A 15,259-nucleotide genomic window follows, 5' to 3' on the forward strand; every position below is an offset into this window, starting at 1 on the left:
ATCTTCGGCTGGCACCTTTCTTCTTTCTTTCTCTCCTTTTGTGCATTATAGTTTGCAGTACAGGTACTAAGAGGTCATCATGTTTGTTCAAGGCATTCAGTATTTTTATCGGGAAAGCACAGCTGGAATAACTTTTTTTTAACTGGGTGGAGGTTTTGGAGTGTGAATGTCAGTGTGACTGCCAGAGCTTCCAGAGGTACGCAGGGAGGTGAGTGGAGGTAGCCCATCCTGCCCCCGAAAAAACCTGGAGATTTCAGTCACAACACCCACATATCTGGATTTTCAGCAGATTAGGAACTGTCTGGCCAGGCTCCAGGCTAACTTGCCCCCTCCTCCAATCTACCCCAGTCTGTTCATCCTTGCGGTGGGTCCAAGATGAACTGTGGCTTTTAATCTCTTTCAAGATTTATTTATGAGTTTCTGAAGCAAGGCCAATACAAGATCTTCATGGTGGCACTGATATTGATTCATGGGGGTGCCTGCTGGTTCATCCAGGAGTATAGGGAAGTGGAAGGAGATAGCCCATTCTGACTCCGAGAAAGCATGAAGATTTCAGTCACAAAACCTGCATACCCGAATTTTCAGCAGATTAATATCTCTCTTGAAGTCCTCCTGAGATTGTGAAGTCGGGCTGAACAGCTGCCAGAGGCTCTGTTTGGGCAGGCACCAGACTGACCCACTCTCCTCTCATCTACCCTGGTCTGTTCAGCCTCGCTCAGGTTGAGATTAACTGTGGTTTTTGATCTCCTTCAAGATTTGTTTATGGGTCTCTGAAGCAAGGCCGCCAAAGAGCTTGTATAGCTGAGCCAGAGGTGGTTTGTGGGCATGGCTCCCTCACGAAACTTGGTCCTGAGTTGTTAGAGTCCAGCCAGAGACACATTGGTGAATATGGGGTATCAGGAAGTCTTAAGACACTATCAGGCTGTTGATTGCACTCAGCCCACAAAGTCCAGGTTGACCTGCTGGTGGCACCATGGCTCTTGGACCTCAGGGACAACAGCAGCTGCAGCCCCAGTAGGGAGCAGGTCCAGAGCTCAGGCTGCTACCATTCAGTCTTGGCACTCTGGGCAGGCTGTAGCCACTAGTCCAGCAGAGCCTGAAGCAGGGGTCACACACCCACATCCTGGGTCTCCAGACAGTTGGAACTCGGGAGGTTTTTTCCCATTATCTGTGGGTGGCATGGGCTGGTCAGGGGAAGAAATTGCAGCAAGGCCACTCCGCAGGCAGTTGAGCCATGGAGCGCCAGTGGTTTTTAGTCTTGGCTTGGTTTCTGGGCCAGAGTGGGTGCCTGACTGGCTGCAAATTTCTGGAGTCACTCAGCCGCCTAAACTCATCACTCATGGTGGATAATCTGGGGCACCACAACAGTTCCAGTCATCAGGCTAGCCTTGAAGTGTCTTTTAAAACAATTGACATTTATATTCATCCCGCAAAATTATGGATAGTTTGCCATCAGGCTCCGCAGTTCAGCATTCCGAGAGCTGCCACTGCTCCGCCTATCCCAGCACCTGCGTTCCTGCCACTGCAATCTTGGCTGCGCCCCACCCCTTTTCAGTTTTGAAACCCCATATCACTCCAGGTTTGAGTATGTTTACATTGTGGTGGTTAAGGAACTTTTTTTTTTTTTAAAAAGAACACTTTTGAATACCTACTTAGCTGAGATATATGTTCTTTCTGCATATGGGGTAATCTCTAGCATTAACATTTGGAATAATCATTCAGGATTCTTTAAAATCCTCTTGAAGGAGGTCAGAGCAATACTACAGCAGGTAAATTGCTTGCCTGCACACAGCTGACCCAGGTTTAATCCCAGGCATCCCATAAGGTTCCCCAAACATACCAGGAGTGATTCCTGAGTGCAGATCCAGGAGTAATCCCTGAGCACTACCGGTATGGCCACCAAAACCAAAAAAACTGTCAAGAAGCTGGAGAGATGGTACAGCAGGGTTCTTTCCTTGCACATAGCCAACCTGGGTCTGAGCCCTGCCTGCAGTAATCCTGAGTACTGCCAGGTGTTGCCCAAAACAAAACCAAAAACGTGTTGCTATGAAACCAAAAGATGGTATTGGTGAAATGTTGGCAAAAGAATATTAACTGTTTGGGGCTGGAGCGATAGCACAGCGGGTAGGATGTTTGCCTTGCATGCAGCCGACCCACGTTCGATTCCCAGCATCCTATATGGTCCCCTGAGTGCCATCAGGGTGATTCCTGTGTGTAGAGCCAGGAGTAACCTCTGCATCGCCAGGTGTGGCCCAAAAAGCAAAAAACAAAACAAAAAAAAGAATATTAACTGTTCAGAGAAACAATTCTCTCTCTCTTGCTCTCTCTCACTCTCTCTCTCCTCTCCCACTCTCTCTTTTTCACTCTCTCCTCTTTCTTCTTTTTCTCTCTCACAGGCATATCTGCTTTTATTTGCACCTTCCCGTAGTTTCAGGTTACCATTTCTTGCCTTCTACGAAATATGAAAAACAGCTTTGTCTTTTCCTTGAACTAAAACATTGTTTGGGTTTGTTTGGTGGTTTCTTTTTTCTTTTTCTTTTTTTTGCAGTCACAGATTTAATACAGTCATTTCTACAGTGGTATACACTCTTTAAAAAAAAAAAAATTCCAATACCTACCTTCTACAAGACTGTCCACTTCCCTCCACTGTTGTCCCAGTGTCTCCCAATCCCATCCTTTCCTATGGTAATCTTCCTACTAAAGACCCTTTCTAAGTATCTGTTGCCTTTTACCATTTGTTATTCCCTTACTATGGTTCTTGATATTCAGCATATGAGAGAATTCATTCTGTAAATGTCCCTCTCCTTCTAATGTCACTCAGCATGATACTCTCCATATTCATCTACGTAGCGGATTGTGTGAGCTCATCTTTTTTTCAAAACCAAGTAGTATTCCATTGGTGTATGTACTATAGTTTCTGTATCCAATTATGTGTTCTTGAACAATTGATTGTTTCCAGATTTGGGCTAATGGCTATTGTTAATAGTGCTGCATTGAATATAGGTATACGAACATCTTTTCTGGTTCTTGGTTTTTGTGTGTTTTGTTTTTTTGTTTGGGGGACATAGTGGTGCTCAGAACTTAATCCTGGCTCTCCAATCAGAGATCACTTCTGGCAGTGCTTTGGGGACTGTATTGGGTACCAGGGATCAAACCTGGATCGGCCACATGCAAGGCAAGTGCCTTACCTGCTGTACCATCCTACAAATGTCTTTTGAATGGAGTTTTTAGGACCCTTGGGTAGATACCAAAGGAGTGGAATTGCTGGATCTTAGGAAAGCTCGATTTTCTAGTTTCTTGTTTGTTGTTTGGGCAACACCAGTGATGTAGGATTAACTCCTAGCTTTGTGCTCAAGGAAACATGCAGTGTCAGGGATCGACCCATATCGGCGGCTTGCAAGGCAAACACTATCCACTGTACTCTCTCTCCAGCCAGTTCCTAGTTTCTCGATGGATAAGTCCTATCCATCTTGTTTTACAGTCAGAAAAGCCACGAGGTTTTGCCCGAGGTTTGGAGCCAGAGCGGATTATTGGAGCAACAGACTCCAGTGGAGAACTTATGTTCCTGATGAAATGGTGAGTATACCCATGGCTCTTTGTGGTGGTTTTTTTCTTCTCCCCATCTGTTCCATGCCAGAGGAAAAGAGTTCGACCTTCGAAACTCCGGTTGCCCAGTTGTGAAATCTTTAAGATGACATAGCCCTTCGATTAGTGACCCTCGGCCTGACTGCCAACCTGGACTCATGAGTTACAGGTAGGGACCCTTAGGATTCTCAGATCTTTGCCCATTTTTATAGGAGGTAGGATAAAATCTAGAGCAGAGCAGGTATGGGGAGGAATCACATTTCGCTTCCGTAAATGCAGGGGGAAAATCAAGAAATGTGATACGAACTCTCCTCTACCACCTCTTTTATAAAAATTGGGTTGGCCCCGGGACCAGAAATTGTGTTAACTTCTCAGTAGTAAATAACTTCAGTAGTTCTTCCTTTGACTGTTAGATTAGACCCATATCATTTATGCCAATACTACAGAGTCCACTAACAGCCTTCAGGGGTCAGCAAGGGTCCCTCCCCGTTATATATACTGAGCACAGACCAAGCCTACTCCCTTCTTCCCCATTGTAACTATATAAGTGATTGTATTTAGTCTATGAAACGGCTTAGTCAAGGTAGTTGTTTTGATAAACTTTTTATGGGAGGGATAGATTTGGGCCACATCTGTTGATGCCAAGGGATTATTCCTGGCTTTACCTCAGATTTCACTCCTGACTGGCTCAGGGGACCATAGGGAATTCTGGGATGCTGGGGATCAAACCTGAGTCTGTGTGTAAAAGTCAAGCACCCTACCCACTGTACTGTCACTCTGACCCTGTTTTAGTAACCTTAAAAACTGTAATTTTAGGAACTAGAGCATATAGTAAGTAAGGTGTTATCTTTGCATGTTGCCAACCCAGGTTCAATCCATAATGCCATATATTTTTCCCTGAGTATAGAGCTAGGAGTAAACCCTGAGCACAGCCGAGTATGGCCCAACCTTCCCTCCCTCCCTCCACCCCCGCCCACACCCACACGAAAAACTAGAGCACTGTCGTCCTGTTCATCGATTTGCCCGATCGGGCATCAGTAATGTCTCCATTGTGAGACTTGTTACTGTTTTTGGCATATCAAATACTCCACAGGTAGCTTGCCAGGCTCTCCGAAAAGATTTTTTTTTTTTTTGCTTTTTGGGTCATACCTGGCGATGCACAGGGGTCACTCCTGGCTCTGCACTCAGGAATTACCCATGGCGGTGCTCAGGGGACCATATGGGATGCAAGGCAAACGCCCTACCCGCTGTGCTATCACTCCAGCCCTCCGAAAAGAAATTTTTTTTTTTTTTTTGCTTTTTGGGTCACACCTGGCTCTGCACTCAGGAATTACTCCTGGCGGTGCTCAGGGGACCATATGAGATGCTGGGATTTGAACCTGGGTCGGCCGCGTGCAAGGCAAACGCCCTACCCGCTATGCTATCACTCCAGCCCCCGAAAAGAAATTAAAAATTTTTTTTTTGTTTTTGTTTTTTAGAAAATTCGCTACAACTTCCCTATTCTATCCAGAAGGAGACATTTCCTCTCTTGTTTATGCTGTTTTTCCAAGTGATTCTCATTATTACCCTTAACATATACTTTAGTTTGGAGGATGGAGAGGTAATTCAGTGGTAGAGGAAATACCTTGGATTTGTGAGGGCTGGGAAGATAGCTTAGAGGGCTGATTCATAAGCTTTGCATGCTAGAGTCCTAGGTTTGGTCCCTGGCAATGAAAGGTTCTCTGGACACCACCAGAAGTGAACTCCAAGTACCACCAGTTGTGGCCCCATAATAAATAATAAAATCATATATTTGGTATAAGTTATTCTTACCCATTGCTAGTCAAGACACCATTTAGAGACTTTGTGTTTCTGTCAATCTAGAACTATCCCATAAGCTTTTCTTAAATCTTTTTTGTTTAAGGTTAATACAGATGGGCAAAGTCTCGATGAAACTCAGAGATTGTAAAATTCCAATTATGGTATTATCTCCATAATTGGAGCTGAGGCTTACACTCCTTCAGTCCACTGGTTTGCTCTGCTATGTGTAAAGATGATAGTGAAATGTGATTCTACAAGTTACAACTGGGTATTGATTATAAAAAGCAAGTTCATTTTTATTTTAATTTTGGGGCCACACCTGGTGGACTTGAAGGACCGTAGGGGAGGGCAGGGACCAAACCTGGGTTGGCCACGTGCAAGACAAGTGGTCTATCTGCTGTACTATTGCTCCATCCCCAATAAGTTCATCTTAAAGTGATTTTCCTGGACATTAGAATTCATTTCTAAAAATGGCAGATATTTCTGTTAAGTGAAATGACTCATAAGATAGGGAAGCAGCCTTCTTCATGTTTCCATGCTGCTAAACTCCCTTTAACTTCCAGTCATTTGTTCATTGTTGAGAAAGAAACCATATCAGCTGATTTATTCATCTCTGGTTTGCTGTGGTCGTGTGGCTTTGGTTTATCTACTACTGGGTTCTGGAAGTTTTGGCGAAGTGTCTTGTCTAAGATCCCATCTTTTACTTGCTGCTTGCCCTATGCTTCAACATTCCCAGTAATGGCCCTGGGAGTTGTGGTATATCTGTGTGAGTATGGTATTTGATGATGTTAGTATAATTATGAACCTACAAGAAATTACCCACCTGCATTGGCTCTGGCCAGTTCTAAATTAAATCTTTATCAGTGTATGGGACCTGTGAGCAGGTAGGCCTTTGCCTTGCACACAGCTTCTTGGGTTAGACCCTGACATACCGCTGGATGTGACCCAAAAACAACCCTCCCGCCCCCTCAAATCTTAGCAATGTGGATTATTTTATTTAGCCATTTATTTATTTTGGTTTTGAGGCCACAGTCAACTGCTCAGAATTTACTCCTTGCTGCCCAGGGTCACTCCTGGTGGTGCTGGGGATCAGACAAGGGTAAACTATATATAAGACAAACACCTTAACCCTTGTGTTCACTGGAATATTTTGGAGGGGGGGCGGGGGTTTCAAACGTGATCGTGCACAGAGGTTACTTCTGACTTTGCACCAAGGAATCATTCCTGGCAGGCTCAGAGGACCATATGGGGTGATGGGGAATCGAACCTCAGTCAGCTGTGTGTAAGGCAAGCACCCTGCCCTCTATACTATCTCCTATCTCTCAATCCCCTCTTTGGATTCTTTATTCACTGGGATATGACTTTTAGAAGAGGATGGTATCTTGTCTTGAGAATCTAAAGAGTTGTGCATGGTTTTGAGGACCCCCCCTTTCTGGGGTGAGGAGAAGGATCCTTAGGAGTTCAGCTGTAGTAGACTTAGGTCACTTAGCTTTTGACAAAAATATTCAGAGGGAATTTTTAACAGGAGAGGGTATTCCCAGGTTGTTATTTGACTACAGGCTGTCTTTAAAAGCTGCTTGGGCCATGAAATCATCCTTTTCTGGTCTTCTGAAGGCAGCGTTTTTTAAGCCCTGTGCCTTTGGTGATCCAAGTTAGGAGATTTACCGACACCTGATCTCAAAGTCTTTCTGCTTTCTTCTGCAGGAAAAATTCGGATGAGGCTGACCTGGTCCCTGCCAAGGAAGCCAATGTCAAGTGTCCACAGGTTGTCATATCCTTCTATGAGGAAAGGCTGACATGGCATTCCTACCCTTCGGAGGATGATGACAAAAAAGATGACAAGAATTAACTCTTCTGAGTACCAGCCCCTGTCACACCTGACTGTGGGTTTTAAGTGGGGAGGGAAGGAGTTCTACTTGTCTTGACACCATAGAGGTGGCTTGAGAAGATGTCCTTTGAAGAGCCAGTATAGTTTGTGCCCTACAGCAGCCCAAGTGCTTTAAAGCCGTTCCATGCTGTATAGTTTGCACACCCATCCCAGTCGAGGGGAAGGAGGTAAGTGTTTGAAGGCAATCCATTCTGCATTTGGCTTAGAAAAGCAAGTGCCTTCTATGAAGGACAAAAAATGCAGAATGCGGGTGTGGGAGAGCAAAAAGCCACTGTAGATCTTCAAAGAGCATCTCCACAACCCACAGCCTTCTTCCCAATAGTGTTAACTCTGCATTTTCACAGCGTAGCATGTGTGTAGTTTTGGCTATTACTGGTGTATTATTTGGGGTGGGAGGGTGGGGGAGGGGAGGAAAGGAGATGGATAGGATCATTTTTTGTTAAAATTTGGGGCCTGATTGGGGAAATGGTGAAACATTGGAAAGAACAAACAACTAATGATGATTTGGTTCTATGTCCAGAATATTTTATCTTTTAAAGAAAAATGTCATTCGCAACATAAATGAGGACTATTAGAGACTGTTTAAAAGCTGTGAATGTCTGAAACTTAGCAGCCAAGGTGTTCCCTACCTGAGCTAATGCTGTTCCCAGCAAAGGACTAAGCCAGTTATTAACTTACCAAAGCTGCCATTCTGGGTGGGCACTGATTAGAAAAGGGTTGATATTCCATTGGATTGTACACACAGACAGATCTTTCTGTCTTAGAGGTGCTAATTCTTCAAATTGACAAGAAAGCAACTTTTTCAGTTATGAAGTTATAACTGTCAGCTTTACCATCCAGGCCTGAGGGATTTGAGGAAGGGAAAAAGGGTTTAGGAGGTGGGAGAGTAGGGAAAGACAAGGGTCCATGCTCTTAGGGTGGAAAACTCTTGGAGCCTCAAATTTTGAACTCTGTAAACTCTTGGTACAGGGTTCTTTCACTGACAGCACAAATTTCACTGAGTCACTTCAAGAGTTAAACAATTTCAAAAGCCCTGATCTCAGGAGAAGATTAAACTTTCATACTGGGGCAGTGTTTCACTTTAAACACAAAAAAATACAAATTTTTTTAATCCTAAGAATTATCTAAAACCCAAAATGCTGTCTTGAATCATGAGATCCATCAGTTCTTGACATCGTCTCTAGACCTGCATCTAGAACTCCATTGTAAAATCTTTTTAGGCATGTGTTAGGTTTCTGTGAAAATTGTTCAAATGTAAACTTCATACCATACTGTCAGTTTTTGTCTTAATAAAATTATAGATTTATAATCCTTGATTTCTGTTTTGATTTAGTCGTATTAGAAACCCTCCTACTTATAGGTTCAGATTGCTGAAAGCAATTTTTACGTTATTACCTTTTTGTTTCTTGTACACACAAGATCTGTACACACAAGGCTGAATTTTTGAGTAGTCATACCATATTAGTTTTAGTAAAGTTACTAAACATTTATAGATTGTCAGTCTATTTTCATATAGCTCAGAATTTGTTTGTTTAGCACCATCAAACCTAGCAGCACATAGTAATTGATGTTTGGAGATAATGTTTTGTTTTAGGGTCACAGCTGGCAGTCCGTTCTCAGGACTTATGCCTGGCTTTGTAAGTTCAATGCGCTGTATATGGTGCCACCGATTGCAAGCATTCTACCCAATATACTATCCCTCTGGCCCTGGAGATTTATTTTGAGTTGTGATCCAAATCTTTTGAGTTGGATTTAAATCAGAGATCCCCAAACTTCTTTGGCCTATTGACCCATTTTAGAAATTACTGCGTGGGCTAGAGAAGTACACAGGATTTTACTTGCATGAGGCCACATCAGTGTCCCTGTCTCATTCTCTACTACATGTGGTCCCCTTGAGCACCATGAGGGGTCACTTTTGAGTACAGAACCAGGAATAGCCCCTGAGCACCACTGGGTGTGGTCCAACCCCTCAACCCCACCCTGCCCCTAATGTCAACTGCTTCCTTGGAAATTGCCTTCTATAAGTGAACAAAGCATCACACAACTGCACCCAAGGTCATCATCACCCCCTGGATCATTCTAACATTCCTTAGGGGCTGTTATCACTTGGGAAACTAGACTCTGACTCATGTATTTTATAAATTATGTGACCTTAGCTAAAATCAGCTTCTTCAAAATCATCAGGAATTGGCTGTTCACCAGATTAAATTGTCATCCATTTTCTTTTTCCTGGTGTTGGGGCACACCGGCAGTGCTCAGGGCTTACTCCGAACTCTTTGCTCATGGATCACTAATGCTGAGGCTCCAGGGACCATATGTAGTGCTGGGATCAAACTCAGTTTGTCTGTGTACCCACTGTACACTTTTAATTGGTGGTGGTGGTGGTGGGGTGTACAGAAGTGTTGGGCCACACCCAGTGATGTGCAGGAGTTACTCCTGGCAGTACTCAGGGGACCATAAGGGATGCCAAGAATTGAACCTGGTCCTTGGCTCTTCTTGTTTTTGCTTTGTTTTTTTGGGCACACCTGGAGGTGCTCAGGAGACCATATTTGATGTCTAGGATTTATAGCCAAAGCAGCTATAGCCACAGCAGCTGCATACAAGGCTAGTGCCTTACCTCCTGCAGTATCTCTCTATTCCCTTCAAATTGATTTTAACCTGTGGCCATTTGGTGGTTTGTGTGATCCATACATAATTATAGTTTGTTGCACCGTGAATCTGCATTACAAAATTCTTAACTTCCCTCAAAAAGGAAAAACGCTAAGAGAAAATTGTTTTCGCCAAATGAGCCCTGAAATCTAAATTTGACTCTCTCGAGGACCAGTTTTAGATCCTGAATGTATGGAGCTAGGTTCTATTTGAGACTAAATCTCCACACCACCACCCCCCGCCCCCAGACCTTTGGGGATCACACCCAGTGGTGCTCAGGATTTACTTTGGGCTCTGCACTCAGGAATGACTCCTGGTAGGACTCGAGGGACCATAAAAGATGTTGTGACTCGAATCCAGGTCAGCTGTGTGCAAGGCAAGTGTCCTACCTGCTCTACTAATTGCTCTGGCCCCAGACTAAATCTTATCAGACTCACTGATTGATATTGGTCGAACTTATGTACAAATGGGTTATCAACACATTTCCATTTAAAATTTACAGTTGATAAAATGGAATTAACAAGTTCAGGTCCTAGAATGGGATTGAAACAGGAATACTACCAGGCTTTCAATTTGGTAAAGGAAAGAAGCTTACGTGTCTCGGATGTAGCTCAGTAGTAGAGCTGCTTGCCTTGTACTTGTGAGGGCTCTGGGTTCAATCCCTGACACCAAAAACAAAGAAAGGCTCTGCCTTACCTTTGGTGGCAGTAGGAAGAATCTTCAGATGGAAGCACCTGGATTTTGGTATGTGGTTAAGGCAGGTTTGATAAAGGAGCTTAAGAGCTCCAGACAGATCAGTGTAATCTGTACAGCATTTTGGTTTGACAAGCATTGAGGTTTTCTTCAAAAGTTGCTTTTCTAGCCATTAAAATTGCTTATCTTTCATATATGGGTGATATTTAATTGATCTCCACCTTGGAAGCTTCCCATTGGAAAAAGAGCTGAATATTAAAAGCAAGTGAAAACTGAAAGGAAATCATTGACGTGGGATGAAAAGCTAGTTAGCTTTCTCTGTGTGGAAGCTAACCTAAAGAAGCTATTTTTGTTTTTTTAATTTTAACTTGGAACAATGAGGTATCAGAACTGAGTCAAGGCTGAAATATTGTATGTGCTGACAAATGACATTTTTGTTTATGTGAAATAGCCTGTTAAAAATATTCACGATACAGGTTGTCTGTATTGTGCCCCCGTCTATTCATTCTATTACCAAAGTGGCTTTTCACCCCACATGGATTTTTAGATTCTAGTTGACTTTGACCTAGCCTGGCCTATTTGTTGTTTGCATAGCCTTGGGTCAGGCTGGACAAATTTGGAGCCTGGCTGTAGATTAAAGTCCCATAATTTTCAGTTACTGCTTTAGTCTCATAATAGAGAAGTTTAAGACAACTCAGTTAAACACACCAACTTCTTGATCCTTCACCTTCCCCCAGGTAAATCAGAACTTCCTGATTGAAGTTGCATCTGGAATTAAGTGACAGAATATGTGCAGCCTGTTACCACTCTGCAATTTTTTGTTTGGTGGGGGAGGTGCCATCACCAGCTATGCTCAGGGTTGATTCCTGGTTCCTGGCTCTGAAGTTAGGATGGAAAAGATGAGCTTTACTACTTCAATTGGCACTATTATGTGCTTATTAAAAAAGATGAGTTTCGGGGCTAGAGAGATAGCACAGCAGGTAGGGCGTTTGTCTTGCTTGCAGCCGACCCAGGTTCGATTCCCAGCATCCCATATGGTCCCCCGGGCACCGCCAGGAGTAATTCCTGAGTGCAAAGCCAGGAGTAACCCCTGAGCATTGCTGGGTGTGACCCCCAAAAAAAAGCAAAAAAAAAAAAAAGAGTTTCAATCTGATTTTTTTATTTGGCCTTAGTTTTTTGTTTTGGGGTTCAGGGGCAACACCTGATAGTGCTTAAGGGACCATATGTGTTACTGGAGTCAGCTGCACACAAGTGCCTTACCTCCTGGATTTTGAAAGCATACATCTTTAGCAAGTTTCCATACTCATTCCTCTAAAATTTCTCAACTAATTCACAGAGATGTGAACTTTTAGACAACTCCTGAACAAATCAGGTTTTTCATGCTGATTCCCGAGTTCCCTGCATGCTGTGTCGGAAAGTAAAGATGAAGGGCAGGTAATAACTGCTGGTAAGATACTTACCTTGCATGCGGCTAACCTGGATCTGGTTCCCAGCACCCTGTATAATCCCTGATCCCACCAGAAGTGATCCCTGAGCACAGAGCCAAAAGTGAGTGCAGAGCCAGGAGTAACACTGTGACACTCTCAAAAAAAAGTGAGAAAGGATCACTGTCCTAAGACAAAATGGCAAATCAAAAGTCTGGGTCCCTTGTATTTGCCAGGTGGTTCAGTGATAGGAAGACAAACTCAAGAGAATATAATTAAGTGGGGGTGAGAGGAGACCTAGAGAATGGTGGAGGGATGCTTGTGTGTATCAGCATCATATTTCTGAAACTACTATTGTGAAGTCATGTTCCCTACATTTAGACAAACATGATAAGCATTTAAGTTTTTGTTTTATTTTGGTCATACCTGTGGATGCACAGGGGTTACTCCTGGCTCTGCACTCAGGAATTACTCCTGGCAGTGCTCAGGGGACCATATGGGATGCCGGGAATCGAACCCGGGTTGGCCACGTGGAAGGCAAACGCCCTACCCGCTGTGCTATTGCTCCAGCCCCCAAGCATCTTAAGTTTTGCTAGCAAATAATTTAGTTGTTTTGTACTTGGGTTTAGAAATGACATCCAGAGAAGTAAACACTGGGCTCCAGAACCTGTTTGGTAGATACCCTCAATAAGGAAGCTAACCTCTTGCTGTCCCTCTTAACCATGTAGTGCCTTAAAACTATATACTTAGGGGATGGGGTGATAGTACAGTGGGTAGGGCACTTGCCTTGCATGTGGCCAACTGGTGTTTGATTCCCAGCACCACAGATGGTTCCCTGAGCCCCACCAAGAGTTACCCCTGGACACAGAGCCAGGAGTAAGGCCTGAACACTGCCAGGTATGGTTAAAAAAAAAACTTACATATTTAGTTGGCGCTTTTATCAATTTTGGGTTTTGCACCATAGCTCGAAATGCTCAGGCCACTCCTTGTAGAGCTCAGTGGAGTACTGGGGCTCAACCCCAGATTGGCCATGTCCATGACACATTTCCAGCTCTACTGTCTCTAGCACCTAGTCAGAGCTTTTACAGATGTCGCTCTAGGTCAATACCCACAGAATGAAGGTGTGAGGGCTTTTTTTTTATCCAAGGCATTTGTTCCAGTTATTTGCCAAACAAAACTGAAGAACAACACAGTTGGTATAGATAGAGGTTTTAAAAGCGAGCTGAGGGCAATCAAAGGCTGGGCTCCCTAGAAAAACTTCCCAGTTCACTAGCTATTCTACTAGTTGCTACTCTGTTTTTTCCTAGTCAGAGCTGGGTGTCAGCAGACAGAGGTCTCACTTGATACTTCCTAGATCACTATTGACCCCCCCCATTCTTTTTTTGTGGGTAACTGAAAAAGGCCTGGCTGCACTGATGAGATCCCTCTAGGGCGGAGGTTAGAACAGTGACCACGATGTATGGAAAATTGGTTCGAATGAAACCAACAGTGGAAGTCACACCAGAGCAAGCCTTCCCACCTCAACCAAGCAGGTGTCCCTGAAGTTTAGGACTCAGGTTAACACTCATCCTTCAGCACACATTAGGGCCGTGTTTCACTTTCCATTTTAGTTTTTGGACCACCAATGCTCAGGGGTCAGGGGATCAAACCCGGGTTGACCATACACAAGGCAAGTGCCCTACCTGCTGTATTATCTCTCTGGCCCAAACTTTCCAGTTAGGGGGAGCAGCTCCTTCACAGGCCTTACTCAAGTCCTATCTTCTTCCTGCCAGAAAAGCCTTGAAGCTTGGAACACCCACTCCTGCCAGCAGCAAAAAGAGGTCAGTCTCCCAGCAGTGCTGACCAACTTGGCCCAAAGCCCTAGCTAATCAGCATGATCCCATACACTGGACATCTCTGCAGAGGGGACATGGGGGAAGGCGACAGCAAAATGCACTTTCTCAGACCAGGGTGGACAACACTAATAAGAGGTAGAGAGCCCTTTTTAGTCTTTAAATCTGTTTTAAGTTGCAAAGTGGGCTGGAGATAGTACAGCAGGCAGGGTGCTTGTCTAGCCTATTGGCCAACCCAGGTTCTATCCCTGGTACCACAAATGGTCCCATGAACACCTCCAGGACTGATTCCTGAGCACATATATGTAGCCAGGAAGAAGTCCTGAGGAACACCGCATGTGGTCCAAATAAAGTTACAAAGAAAGACATAAGTCAGAACCCAATTGTACTAAACCAACAGACAAACACATTTCTAAAAGATATTAAAAACACTAAAATGAGTTTTGTCAGTTTACTCACAGAATTTGTATTTATCAGCATAAATTTTTGAAACTTTTTGAAATTTTTATCATTTTTTTCCTAAAAGAACCTTGGTTGTGGGGCCAGAGAGATAGTACAGAGATAAGGTACTTGCCTTACACAAGGCTGACTCTAGTTCCAGGCCTGCATAGGAGCCCTCTGCTGTCTGGCACAGGAGTTTAATCTTTACTGAGCAGAACTAGGAGTACAGTGTGGCCCAAAATGCAAACAAAGATCTTTGGTTTTTATCTAACTTATAGATATCAATTAATTCCTAATGGAGAAAGAGCTCTTATTTGAAATAACCCATTCCAACAAGATGGTAGCGCAAAAGCCACTGAAAACCAGAAAAAAAGAGAAACCAATGTTATTCTCAGAATTCAGCTTTACCCATCAGAGATTTTAATGCTCGTGACCCAGACTAAGGGATTGGGCTGGTCCAGGTCACACAATGGTACCCAGAAACTCAGGGTACCATTATGGAGAATCTAGCTTCTGGTCCCTACACTGGTCTTAGGGAACCAGCCAGGTGAGCCTTCATTCCTCTGGCATTTACTGGACACCTACCCTGAGATGAGCATGTCGCAGAACTAGCATCCACCTACAGGGAAAGCCTTTCACTGGCTGGGTAGTAAAGTAGGGTTGTTTCCTGAGGGAGAAGAGGCTCCATTCACCTCATCTGAGGGTTTCCAGCACTGCAAAAACGAAGGCTGTAGCTTCTTGCTGCACTCAAGGCCCTGCAGCGACATTATGTGTGCAGGGTACATACTAGTCCCATTGCTACCTCAGGTTTTCGCCACTAGGAGCGGGGAATGTAGTCACCACTGCTATGACTACATTCCTTTTTTTTTTTTCTTTTTGGGTCACACCTGGCGATGCACAGGGGTTACTCCTGGCTTACACACTCAGGAATTACTCCTGGTGGTGCT

General features: G+C 44.0%; 1 protein-coding gene across 2 annotated transcripts in view; it reads left to right on the forward strand.

Annotated features, from left to right (window-relative positions):
- Positions 1 to 8,589, forward strand: part of CBX1 (chromobox 1) — a 30,536-nt gene extending 21,947 nt beyond the window's left edge. For both annotated transcript variants that reach the window (XM_055133414.1, XM_004608703.2), the window contains exons 4-5: positions 3,482 to 3,576; positions 7,090 to 8,589. In XM_055133414.1, the coding sequence (XP_054989389.1) occupies positions 3,482 to 3,576; positions 7,090 to 7,234 (240 nt within the window). In that variant the 3' untranslated portion in view covers positions 7,235 to 8,589. The remainder of the gene's footprint in view (positions 1 to 3,481; positions 3,577 to 7,089) is intronic.
- The last annotated feature ends 6,670 nt before the right edge of the window (positions 8,590 to 15,259 follow it).

Source organism: Sorex araneus, chromosome 3 (genome assembly GCF_027595985.1).
Source record: "Sorex araneus isolate mSorAra2 chromosome 3, mSorAra2.pri, whole genome shotgun sequence".
NCBI lineage: Eukaryota > Metazoa > Chordata > Mammalia > Eulipotyphla > Soricidae > Sorex > Sorex araneus.